This window comes from Rhamphochromis longiceps, linkage group LG7, assembly GCF_057381845.1.
Source record: "Rhamphochromis longiceps isolate RC_006_pf linkage group LG7, R_longiceps_female_GT1.1, whole genome shotgun sequence".
NCBI classification, from domain to species: Eukaryota; Metazoa; Chordata; class Actinopteri; order Cichliformes; family Cichlidae; genus Rhamphochromis; species Rhamphochromis longiceps.
In genome coordinates this window covers 29,379,467-29,390,911 of record NC_140563.1, presented here as the reverse complement: position 1 = coordinate 29,390,911, position 11,445 = coordinate 29,379,467, and the positions used below count along the sequence as shown (strand labels likewise).

General features: G+C 45.1%; 1 protein-coding gene across 1 annotated transcript in view; it reads left to right on the top strand.

Annotated features, from left to right (window-relative positions):
• Positions 1 to 501: 501 nt before the first annotated feature.
• gfra2b (GDNF family receptor alpha 2b) overlaps positions 502 to 11,445 on the top strand; it is a 161,020-nt gene continuing 150,076 nt past the window's right edge. Inside the window, exons 1-2 of the mRNA XM_085413252.1 lie at positions 502 to 1,154; positions 4,663 to 4,962. Of these exons, the coding sequence (XP_085269378.1) occupies positions 1,082 to 1,154; positions 4,663 to 4,962 (373 nt within the window). The 5' untranslated portion in view covers positions 502 to 1,081. The remainder of the gene's footprint in view (positions 1,155 to 4,662; positions 4,963 to 11,445) is intronic.

Here is an 11,445-nt window from a genome sequence, read left to right as displayed (position 1 = left end):
CAAAGGTTTCTCCATGTAACGATCTGCTAGGGAGTGTGGGGGGGGGGGCACAGCCCCGTCCTCCAGGGTGTGATATATTCTAAAATAATAAAGGTAGATCAAAAAAAATATGTTAAGATGAAATTATAATAAAAAATTAATTATAGTTATGTGATTCTAACTTTAATTTAATTTAATATAAGTTTAAAAAAGGGAAATAAGGAAAAATATAACTACAGCACAAAAAGGTAAATAATAAAACGAAGAATAAAAATAAATTAATAATTAATAATGACAATAATTAAAATGTAAAATAACAAAAATAATTACACTAAAACTATACATTCATATGTAAATAAAAAATGAATATAAATAAAATGTATGATTAAAATATAAAATACCTGGGACATTTTCAATAATAAAAGATAAATAAATAAACAGTCATTACAGTAATAGCAGATCGTGTCTTTCAGTCAGATGACGTTGCTCTGAGGTCACACTCCGGGTCAACGTAAGGAGTAAACGCGCGTGCGTTTGACACCCGGAGAAAGGGAGAAAGAGAGAGACAGAGCGAAAGAGAGTCTGAGTTTTGGGTGAGGAGGGGGTGAGGAGGAGGAGAAGGAGGTTTCGAGGTTTTCCTCAGTGCTCGCACGCGCTGGGCTTGCTGAAAGACGCACGAGGCTGCTACTGGAGTAGATTCTAACCGGCGGGAGACGCGCGTGCCGTTACCCACCGGGCAGCTCCGGTGTGTGACTGTGTGTGTGTGTGACAAAGAGGAGGAAGAGTAGCGGACAGAGTCACATTGAGCCCGGAAAGTTGGAGTACAGCTGCGGAGTGATCGGGGGCAGCTGATGTTCTTCACCGAGGACAGAGCTCCATCTCCGGGAGAGCCGCTCCGGAGCATGCGCTCCTGCCCAGACTCCCACGCTTCTTCGTCTTCTTCTGCGTCCCTGCCGGGGCTGCTGTGAGCCCAGGACGGCGGGGTGGGAGGGGGGGATCCCACCGTGTCCGGGGTTCGTGCTAGTGCCACTATGTCGGTGGCAGTCCGCGTGATGTGCGGAGAGAGAGAGTGAGAGACCCCGACGCTCAGAGCGAGAGAACCATGACTTCCTGTGGGATTACAGCAGCACGCGACATGATCCTAATCGGCGTCGTCTGCCTGCTGCTCGTGCTCGGTGAGTACACCTCCGCTGCCCGCGTGCACGCGCACAGGTGAGGGCAGAGGCTCGGTTTGCGCCTCTGTCAGTCAGCTGGGTCTAAAGATGCTCTCGTGCTCTGAAACACCGAGTAACCGTCAGCAGGAGTACTCGGATACTCACAGAGATACTCCATTACAAGTGAAAATGTTGCAGTGCATGAAGTTAACTTTTAAATCTCCGCAGACAAATAGCGCGCGCCCTTACCCTCAGACCCATGTACCAGCCGTGACGTGTTAGAATAGTACAGAGTACTGTGTGTGCAGAGTACTGTGTTTACAGAGTACTTGGTGTACAGAGTACTGTGTGTACTCTGCTGTACATTCTGTTTGGATTTCTATTATGTTTCTATTGATCATCAGAGCCATAAAGAGCATCTTTGTTACATTCAGTAAATGAAATATATTCAGGTGAAGTACTCTCTGAGGTACTGCCATTTTATCCCTGACAGGGTGTAGTTATTTGTACTCCTAGGGGTTTGACTACTTCTACACCTCTGCCTTACTGTGAGCTTCTACTAAAAGATGCTGTTACCATGCTTGATACCAGGACTGAGGACAGCAGGTCTCGGGAACATTTGTTCTGATCCTGAATATTTTAATCTGAACTTTTTACTGCTGCACAAACATCCACGTACCCCTGAAAGGTCACATCGTTACCCCGAGGTCCAGTAATTAGCTCTTTGTGTGGCCCTCACCTGTGGGAGCTGTTCCTCTGCCCCTGGTTCTGAGCACTGGTCTGATGTGTTGCAGCTTGTTGAGGTGGAGCTGTGGGGTGGGTGACACAAGCTTGTGGTGCTGGAGCATTTCTGTCTGCAGTGGAACAAACAGAGTGTGGAGCCGTGTTTTTTCGTGCCACCTTTTTTTTGTGTCTCTGCAGAGTGTAAATGCACGTTTCATGAGAGCAGCACAGGATTTTGTCCCACTGTTCCAGCAGGGGGCGCCTGGTGCCCTACTGACCTAGCACTAACCACAGGAAAGTCTGTAGAGTCATCCAGGTTATTTTTTACAGATACAATGTGCAGATGTCCCCTGCAAGCATCGCGTCAGGTGCTGATAAAGTGTGAGATGAGGGGAGCCTGCAGAGTGTCCCACAGCTTCCATCAGTTACTCATCATAGGAGACTCAGTGAAGGCCAGCTCAGGTCTCAGGTCTCAGGCGTCAGTCCCGGTCCAGTCAGCTTAAAGGTGTAGCATTGTTCACCAGCTCCAGCAGCTCCACTAGCTCCGGTTCTGAGGTGGCTATGTTCCACAGTGCTCTCCTTAGACCAGGTGAACAGGAAGAGCCTCCTCGAGTGATTGTGAGGATTAAGGAGGACTTCAGGGACCACAGCCTGTGTGGGACATCAGTATTCACTGCAGACCATAGAAAGCATATAAAGATGTGGATGAACCCACAGTAACAGCCTCGTTCATGAATGTTTTCACACGGATTACAAAGAGTTTAGGTTCATGGTTAGTTGAGAGTAACGGGTTAACGGTCCACCTGGCTGTAACAGACAGCTCACCTGTAAGAAACAGCTGCCTCTTCGAGAGGTGGGCTTAGCTTTAGTTTGCACTGCTCTTCACGTCATCATTGCTGATCTCACCACCTCAAACTCTGGGACGGCCGTCAGCTTTCTGAACTGTAAAGCCTTTCAGATGAGAGCTCAAACATCTGCAAGGACAAAAACAAGTTCAGCTCAAGCACCTGATTGTCTTCTTCAAATCCCAGAATCAGGAAGCTCTGAAACACATCTGACAGTTAGAAATGGTCCAAAGATGTTCTCCAGATGTTCTCACTGAAGGATTTCCCTGCTAGAACTTTAGACAGAAAGAAAAAACTGAACAGCAGCAATATTTGGAGGGCAGGTTGAGGTATATCAGTCGTTACCTGCAGAGCTGTGGTTAGGCTCGTATGAACACAGAGAAGATGGAGGATAAGGGTGAAAATCTTCCTAAATGAAAGTTCACTTTGAGGTCCCTCAATGGGCAGAAGGCACAAAGAAGATGCCAAACGAATCAAACTTCAGCCGAGAGAATGGGTGAGATGATCTGTCCACAGCATGAGGTCAACCATTCATAGTCTGGATTACTCACTGTGAAAGCCATGATCCCCAGCTTCTGGTCCACATGTGAGGTTTCAGGAGCTGTACCAGGGACGAGGAAAATGGAAGGAGGAGCATGCTGCAGCACTTTCACTTTTACTTTGAAGGAGAACTACAGCTCTTTGCACTTTTATTTTGAAGAACCGCAGCTCTTTGCACTTTTATTTTGAAGGAGAACTACAGCGCTTTACATTTTTAATTTCGAAGAAGGACTATGGTGCTTTGCGCACTGAAGGACAAAGATCTGAATGTGTGTTTGTTCCACATCGTGTTTCCTCTCTATAACACAGCCTTTATATTCATTCACAGAATTATTATATGATTATGCTTCTGGTTATCATAGGTAATTTTTGGGACTGTGAAATGTCAGCGGCATGTAATGTAATAGTTTACTTTTACCCTCCTGCCTGGTTTTGTGCCGGTTAACCGTTAGATCGTGTTGTTTGTTGGCGTTCAGCATGTTATGTCTCTAAAATAATGACTCCAGCAGCTCACACACACACTTCCTGTTTCTGAAAACCCTCGAAATCCCACGAAATGCACACACCTGCTATCTGCGGCTGCCGACAGGTAAACATTCATTTATCTGGTCCCTGTGATGCTCGCTTAATTGGATTCACCCGCATGCTATTGTCTCTGCTGGACGGAAGCTGTTGAACTGCCTGACAAAGGCCACGCTCGACACAGATGGAGCTGAGTCTGTGCGCCCTGGAGGAGATGTCGAACCGGATTAGTGTGGGATATTTTCTTGAGGACATCCGCGCAATGCCTTCTAATGTTTCCTATTTCAGTTTCATATGTTTCTGTCACAGCTAACGGCCGCTGGAACAACAATAACCTACAACAGGAAGACATATATGATATGATGCTCTATGAACACGTGCTGGCTTTATCCTCAGCTTCTTATCAGGAGATCACCTCATCTCGATCCGAGATCCATCACTGAGCCTTCAATCTGCAATCCTGAGTTACAGCTGAGAAACTGAGGCATAGCATACAGACACACCTCCACCTGCACCAGAGGAAAAGCCTGCCAGAGTCTGCAGAGACGCACATTTATCTGACCAACAGCCCCATTAATATTTTTACATTTAGTTTTAAACGAGCTCTGTTTGAACTGATTAGTTTGCTATGTTAAAGAGGTGGAAAAAGATCACAAAGAAGCAATAAGTGACAGTAAACAGGTGCCAAAAACTACAAAGAGACAAAAATATTGGAAAAATATTTAAAAAGACCATACGCACACACAAAAATTTAACAAAAAGCAGAGCAGAGACACACGGTGACTCTAATGAGACACAAAATGACTGCAAATAGATAAAATGATCACAAAAGTAAACAGGAAGTGAGTGAAGCTAACACCTCTGTGTCTAACTCCCGCCTTCTCCCTGTTTTCCTGCAGATGTGTGCGTTTGTGACTCGGAGCTCGGCACCCCCGGCTGGAGGGAACCTCTAGACTGTGTCCGAGCCTCCGAGCTGTGCAACCAGAACAGCCAGTGCAGCTCGCGTTACCGGATCATGCGCCAGTGCCTGTCGGGCGGGGACAAGGAGCGCAGCGCCATGCTGGCCTCCAAGGAGTGCCAGGGGGCGCTGGAGGTGCTGCAGGACTCGCCGCTCTACGACTGCCGCTGCAAGAGAGGCATGAAGAAGGAGCTGCAGTGCCTGCAGAACTACTGGAGCATCCACATGGGCCTGACTGAGGGTAAGCCTCCCATGCTGGGCCCTGTCCAGAGCTAATAAAGCCTCCTGCTGCCGCCGATGGAGCACAGCAGCTTGCTGGTGTTTTTATGTCAGGTCTTCTCTTCACACGCTGAGGTCGTCTGTTGGCCTGAAGCGCAGACAGAAAGTAGAGAAAGTTTTACTCAGTGAGCACTTGCAAACAGCAGCTAAAGACGTGAGAGAGTGCAGTGGAGCAGCCTGAAGTCTGATGTGACAGGAAGTGTGTTTATTCAGGAGACGCTCAGACATCATCACCAGAGTATGAAGAGATTTGACAGGAATGGGGAATGGATGAGTTACACTGTGTCTGCAGTGCGAGCCCTGCTGTTTTTCATCAGTATAATTTGAATTGGCTGGATTCTTCATGCTCCTCTGGATTGTCAGGGAAGCATCACTGATCCCTCAATCTCTGCAGGTTCTGCATCCTGGGCAGAGTTGTTTTTCTGGCTGTTTATGTGTGATGGACAGTAGATGTAGTGAAATTCTCAGCAGCACGAGCCACCCTGAATCTAATGACAATGGGATCGTGTCTGTGCAGTCAGGTTTGAGGGAGTTATTACTGATTGTTTGACAAAATTGCTGCAATCATGTTGATTAGTGGGTGACCTTTAACCTGGGCCAGCTGCTGGTTCAGATCGACTCATATTTGTGCTATTTTTTTAAGATTACTCTTATTTCACCAAACTATTATTTCATTATTGATGCTGGAGTTTTAGGGCCGATATTGATAACCATCCCACCATCTATCGAGCGCCTGGTTTTGGGTCCATGAGGCTTGGTTGGACACCTACTGAATAACATGGATCTGCTGCTCAGTGAGCCCACCGCCCCAGAGGGCCTGGGGTTGGGTGGAGTGTGAGCTGGGCTGTTGACAAAAGTGGGATTGGTGTTTATGGACCCCCAGACTGGACTCAGTTAATGATTTTTAAAATCCAGATGGTAGTTAGCTGTAAATACATGAAGTCAAAGAGTGTTGATTTTATCTATCGGTAAATCTCGTGTAAAGGCTCAGAGTAAAGATGCTTTACTACCATTTAGTTTCTATAATAACAGACAGTTAGCTGTAGCATAGCTTCACAGCATGTATTCGACATGTGACTTCATCACATCCAGGTCAGGTGTATATGAAACACAGTTCATACAGCAGAGCACTGTACCCCAGGCTGCCTACAGACCCCCACAGCCATCAGTGTGATGGCTGTGGGTGTCAGGCGTCCCTTCCTCTGCCATGTTTCACTGAAATCTGCAAAACCCAAAAACTCTTAGTCCAAATAAACCTGCAGCAACGCTGAGGTTCACCCGGGGCTGTGTTCCAAACTTTGTCAGCTCTGACTTTGTGATTTTACAAAGGGAGGGCGGCGTGTTTGTTTAGCTGTTTGGTTTTCTGCAGAGGAACCTAAAAATGATTTTAATCCTTTTAAAGTGTCCATCGCGAGCGCTCCAGCGGTGCGCCGACAGACGAGCCTCTGACGGCTTTCCGAGATGCTTCTTTGGGAATTTTAGCACAACAAACGAGCCGCTCACATGAAACGCTCGCTCGCTGCAGAGCTGCTGCGTTCTCAGTCACCTGGATAACGCCCGTGGCTCGTTCACATCCCACTGCCACACACACACACGTGCACACAGCCCGTTGGCTGGCCTAGTTTAGGTCTCGGCAGTGGCAGAGCTCATTAAGAGCCTTTGTCTTTGTTCTCCTTTCCATTGAGGATGTCTCTGTAGTGCCAGCAAAGCTAGCAAAGTCTCCACATCACACACACACACACAATGCTGTGCGGAGACACACAGGCCGTGTGTTTAAGCCTGACAAAGTTGTAATGTACAGAAACACAAACATGCTGTCTGACACGCAGCAGAACAAATATCTATACCCACTAACACTGCACGTGCTCACACGGCTTTCCTTCGTGCTGTGTTTATGTGTCTGAGCTCTGCAGTGTGTTTCAGAGTCTTTTTGCATTAAAGCATCACATCTTAACCTGGCGATCAAACATCTTGGTCGCACACAGCTGAAGGTGGACCAGTGAGAAACGCTTTGAGATCCAGAGACAGAGTCATGTGCAGTTCTTAATGATCTTCCAAACCTTTATTATTTCCTCTGCACTGATCTTGTTCACTAAAATCTCTCTTTTAGTGACTTTTAGCTCAAGCTAAACCAACAGTGAATGACTTTTAGGGAGGGGCAACGGGAGTGTTTGGTTTATTGGACAAAATTAAATGAGCTTGCCTTGTTTTCATCATCTCTAAAAGCCAAATTATAATCTGATCAATCCTCCAGCCCTGCTAGAGGCTGATGACCAGAAACACTGTGTTTATTCAAAGACAGGACCTGAGCGTGAAAATTACAATGCTAGCTGTCACAGAATATGTCCAGTTTGGACCCTGAGAGGAGGTGGAACTGAAAGTCAGTCCTCAACTGGGCCCAGCTTGCACAAAAGCAGAGGAAAAAGAAACAGGAGCCATGACCTCACACTTAAAGGTAAAGCTTGCAGAGTTCAGAAACCATCAAGCTTCCAACACAGAGCCTTAGTAGAGGCGACTGTGCATCTGAATGACTTGAAAGTATTTGGCAGAAGTTGCCGTTCTCTTTCAGAAGAGCTGGAAGCCTCTTGGGGAGGTACTGAAGATGGGTGTCCAGGTTTGGTGAGATGTTTGAGGATTACCTGGTTACTTAGCCTGATGATGGACACCTGGATGAATTAGGGTTGGGCGATTGGACGAATATATTGACTATCGTTTTTACAGGGGAGATTTATTTGCCCATCAGTAAGTTTGCTAATAATGATGGAGCTAATAGAAGCAGTCAACAGAAAAAAAAAATAGCGCTGTTTTAACAGCACCCTCTTTCATCTGTGAGCAAATGCACCCTCCTCAGAGTGCGCCCAAATGCTTGTTGATGGAGCTGCAGAAGCTAGTGATCGCTGCATACTCAGCCGGATGGTGGACACGTACATGCTCATGCAAATTAGTCGCGTTTGAGTACTTTGCTCGCACTATACGTCTGGACAAGTGGCACACCACTTTGGTTACATCCTTAGGTTTACCTCTTTCATCTGGTTTAGAGCCAAAGAAATCCCAAATTGGCGACTTTATATTTTTTTAGTGCTGTCAGTGCTAACTAACGCGATTAACAATTAACCCATCTGGAGGGTTAATTGTTAATCCGACCCTACTGAGTCAAAATCCCTGAAATGTCTCTGTCAATGCATATCGGGCAGTTTGTCCAAAAGTTTGTTCATTCTGCGCTCCAGATGGGTTGAGCGCGTTAAAATTTTTAATCGTGATGACCATGTTAACGCTGCATTAACGCGTTTCTTCCTGTCAAAAGGGAGTTTTTCCTTCATGTTGTTGCCAAAGTACTTCCTCACATGGGGTCATGTGATTGTTGGGATTTTTCTGTAATCCTGTAGGGTCTTTACCTTACAGTATTAAAACACCTTGAGGTGACTATTTTATTGGTGCTATATATAAAATTGAAAATAAAATTGAATTGAATCAATAGTTATGTTTTTTTAGTGGGTATGAGGGATGATGATCAGTGCTACAAAGCTGTCGCATCAGAGACTACAGTCCTCTCCAAACCTTGAACAAGGTGACAACTCAAAGTTAAAAACTCAAACAGTGTTTGTGCACTTTCAGCTAATGAGCAGGATTTCAAGGGTGCAGGTAAATGGCTTGATGTGGCGCGCAGCCTTGAGTCATGAATCTTAAAAATGATTTGAACATGGCAGCAGTCTGTGCAGATTGCTAGGAACGTCAGCGTGACTACAAAGAAGCTTTAAAAGGTTTCTCACAGGAAAGTTCATTTGCTGCTCGCTTAATTACATCCTGCTTCTGATGGGTTTATAGAAATTGTGCTCCTGTAGTTCTGGCTTCCAGCTATATTTTTCTTTCATGTGACACTGAACAAAAGATTTTCTCTTGCACTGTTTGTCTCGTTCATGCATGACGGGCAGGAGGGGATGTGTTGGCTTTTCAGCTTAAAACTTATAATAGAAGTCAGGAGGAAGAACAGGTGAGACTGAAAAGACTCCGAAGTTTCTCCCAGTACGAGGTTCAGCCTGTGTTTATGTGCCTGGAGAGGTTGATTTAGGAGACAGGTTCAAAACTCAGAGCTGTGGTCATCAGAGGAGCCAGTCTTTAACTACATAATGATAATGATAATAATAATAATAAGAACAACAACAACAACAACAACAAAAATGTCACTAAGAAATAATGATAATAATGATAGTAATAATAATAATAATACAAATTTTACAATGACTGTTACATCACACACACACAGAAAATCTACAAACACAGGAGTGAAACTAAAGTGTGCAGCAGACATCCAGTTTGAGATCTTTAATCTACTCTTAGGTTTTTAATCTGATTCATGTTAAAATTAGTTCTCGGTCTCAAACTTGGTCTTTAGTCTGATTTTCATTCTTACATGTTTAATCCAGTCTAAAGATTTTAGCCAAGTCTTTATGTGTTATTCTGGCCTAAATAATCATCAGTAAATTCCAACCTAATCAGGATTAGTCCTGTCAGATTATTGGATTTTTGGCTGCTAATAAAAAATAAACCTTGAAACTAACACACAACGAAATGTCTTTTGTTTTGGAAATGAGAGGTTGGGGTCGCTGAGGGCCTCACATAGATCATCTAGTCCTTAGTGTTACATTTAGACCTGAGTCTTGTCTTTAGGCCTCATTCTGTAAATTTCAGTCTAATCTCTGCTCACTGCTGGGCTCAGCGCTGTGTTCAGGAGACCTTCCAGACATTTCTACATATTTTCGTGAAGGGTTTTCCTCTCGAGACTGCAATGCTTCCACCGCGGAGGTTATTTGTGTGTTTTTAGTCAAAGATTTACTTTAATTGTTATTAAAGTTCATGTAGATGGGCGAAGACTCTGTCACTGTGTGATGCTAACTTTCAGAAATAATGCTGTCACATCCTCTGAAGTGCATCTTCACTCCTGAATGTAGTCTTTAATATGTGATGAAATCTTTACTTGTCATTGTGTTTCTGAGGGTTTATGGTTTAGTTTGTTGCCTCACTCTGGTTTTGGTTTCTGTAACGTGCCCACCTGCATTCCAGCAACAGCCAGTAATCGTTTCTTTTCTTGCAAATATTTTGTCGATCCTTTTGTTCAGAGCACAGAAAGAGAAAAGAGTCAGAAGTGAAATGGTCTCTGAAATACCAGCATGCTCTGGAAATGTGTTTAAATTGCTAATTACACGTAGTTCACTCCTGCGTGACGCTGCTTTTATAGTCTGATACAGAGTCTTTCACTTAGTCTTAAATATGGTCTTTGTGAGTCACTTGAGTAAATCAGCAGCCTGTGGCTTAATTAGGAGAGCTGTGATTGACGGCAGCATCCAGGTTTCACTTTGCAGACTCTCCAGTGAGTGTCTCTGCCCGGCAGATCCTCTGAGAGCTGCCGGGAAGGTGTTGAAGGGAAGGGTGGAAATGAGTAATGAGCTGAGGGACAGAAAATTGGTTGTGGGTGGAGAGTGCCGAGTCCAGAGATGGAGGACTGGAGTCTTTCCTGAAAGCTTTTCCTCTGGCATTCTTTTCATTATTCGTTCTTTGAGGGCTGCAGAAGAAACACTCACCCAGGAGGAACAAAGTGGGGTGACAGAGACTCTCAGAGGTTTCCTCCCACCTGTTATTATGTTCACTGTGAATGTGAAGGAGGTGAGTGGAAGCACCTTAATAGGAGAAGGAAACTTACAAATTATCAGAAAGTGAGGCACAGAATAAAAACCTGGACATGGTTAGAGATGCTGAATAAATCTATTACCACAGTAGCTATGATGATGACGACTGTGATGTCACCATGACTCACCTGTGGAAAGACCTGCATCATCTGTTGATTTAACATTTTGCCTGTCATTTTGTTACCGTATTTTCACGACCATAAGGCGCACTTAAAAGTCTTAGATTTTCTTCAAAAAGTGCGGCGCGCCCTATAGCGCGGTGCGCCCTATGTGTTGTAAGGAGGACGTAGTAGAGAACACCATGAGAACGTTAAAGGGTGAAGTGTGGGCGTTGATCGTATATACCGGGACAATCGCACATACCTGTATAAAAGAACAGGTATGTGCATTATGCAGGACATCGTTGTTTTAACAACCCTGAAAATGGCAAAGAGACACGCTTACGAAGCACAGTTTAAACTGAAGGCCATCAGCTACGCGGAGGAACATGGAAATCGAGCAGCCGCGAGAGAATTTAAGATTAACGAATCGATGGTTCGCAAATGGAGGAAGCTGGAAAACAAGGTCCGGCAGGTCAAGAAGACGCAGCTGAGTTTCCGCGGACATAAGGCGAGGTGGCTCGAGTTGGAGGAAAGACTCGAGCGGTGGATCATCGAGCAAAGAGCGAGCGGGAGAAGCGTTTCGACGGTCACCATTCGGCTAAAAGCAGTTTCACTTTCACTTTTTATGAAACGGTGCCATTTTTCCATCCGGACCAGGAC